The sequence below is a fragment of the Aphanomyces invadans genome (assembly GCF_000520115.1).
Source record: "Aphanomyces invadans strain NJM9701 unplaced genomic scaffold supercont1.118, whole genome shotgun sequence".
Classification (NCBI taxonomy): domain Eukaryota; phylum Oomycota; class Saprolegniomycetes; order Saprolegniales; family Verrucalvaceae; genus Aphanomyces; species Aphanomyces invadans.
The window spans coordinates 35,154-36,367 of NW_008580263.1; the positions used below are offsets into that span (position 1 = coordinate 35,154).

At 59.2% G+C, this 1,214-nt stretch overlaps 1 protein-coding gene across 1 annotated transcript; it reads left to right on the forward strand.

Moving 5' to 3' along the window:
- Positions 1–41: 41 nt before the first annotated feature.
- On the forward strand, positions 42–1,078 carry H310_14980 (hypothetical protein; the record flags this gene model as incomplete). Its single annotated transcript, XM_008882960.1, has 2 exons — positions 42–889; positions 952–1,078. The coding sequence occupies 2 exons, from the start codon at positions 42–44 to the stop codon at positions 1,076–1,078; spliced, it is 975 nt and encodes a 324-aa protein (XP_008881182.1).
- Positions 1,079–1,214: the final 136 nt, after the last annotated feature.

Below are 1,214 nucleotides of genomic sequence, written 5' to 3' on the forward strand. Positions count from 1 at the left end.
ACTCCGTGTTTTCCCTTTGCTACCTGCCCCTCCAACTGGTTATGAGCACCACAACGCCGAACTCTGTGGCTTCTCGCCCGATCCTGTCTGTCACGAACCACCTTCGTGGCATCGACAACTTTGACGAGTGGCACTTCGAGTTGACCACGATCGTCCTGCAAGGCGAAGGACTTACCGCCCAGGCGACGAAGTGCGCCGACGTCGAAGTCGTTTGGTCCATGAAAGGACTCCGTCGGGCACTTCGAGTCCTTGACGGCGACGTCAAGAAGCTTCGCGCGCATCAAGAGGAGGTAGTGTCTCGACCTTCGGACGCGTCTCCTCTACCTCCTCCGACACTCGATGCACTCCCTGTTGCATTGTCCTCGCCAGTGGCGGAGTACCTGGCGGAGCATCGCTCTACTGTACTCGCCACGGCTCGAGCAGCAAAGGGACAGATGGACCAGATGGTCCGCACCGAGCTCGCCGACGTCGAGCGCTCGTGTGCGTTGGTTTACGCCTCGCTCTCCGACTCTGTTCGTCGAGATGCGGCTGCGGCGAACCTGAACAAGTGTGCGCATTGCGTTATCACTTGGCTCCGCAGCAAGTTTTGCAGCGAAGAGCAAAAGCATGCGTCGGCGGTGACTGTCTACACCAAGTTCCATACCTTCAAGTTCGAGAGACACGTCTCACTTGAGGTGAACCTTGGCATGTTTGACAAGCTTCGACATAGTGTCGAAAAGCTGGACGGTGGTCGAACCCTTAGCGACTCCCACCTCTCGTCTGCCCTACTAGCGTCGTTGCCTCCGTGCATCACGCCGGACCTACACGTATGGCGCGGAGCTCGTCCGAGCATTCCGTACGCCGAGTTGCGAACCCTTCTGGCGCAACACTGGCACGACCTAACCTTGCGGTATCCCGATTTCCTTGGGGCTCGGCCTTCCACCGGCTCCCACGGGTCCGCTACAGCGCCAGACTCGACTCGAACGTCGGCGCTTCAACTTGGTGGATCGAACCATCCTCCGCCAACCGACAGCGGGTACGGCAACCCGTTCCGCCGCGCCCAACGCGAAGCGGAACGCGCCACTCGTGGCACTTGTGATTACTGTTGTATGACGGGTCACACTACCTACGACTGCACAAAGCTGTCACGGGCCTTCCACCAAAACGCTGTGCGTCGCGGCTTCCAGTTTCCAAACAACTGGGTCGCTATCCCTCCAGCCCAACTACCCCAGCAA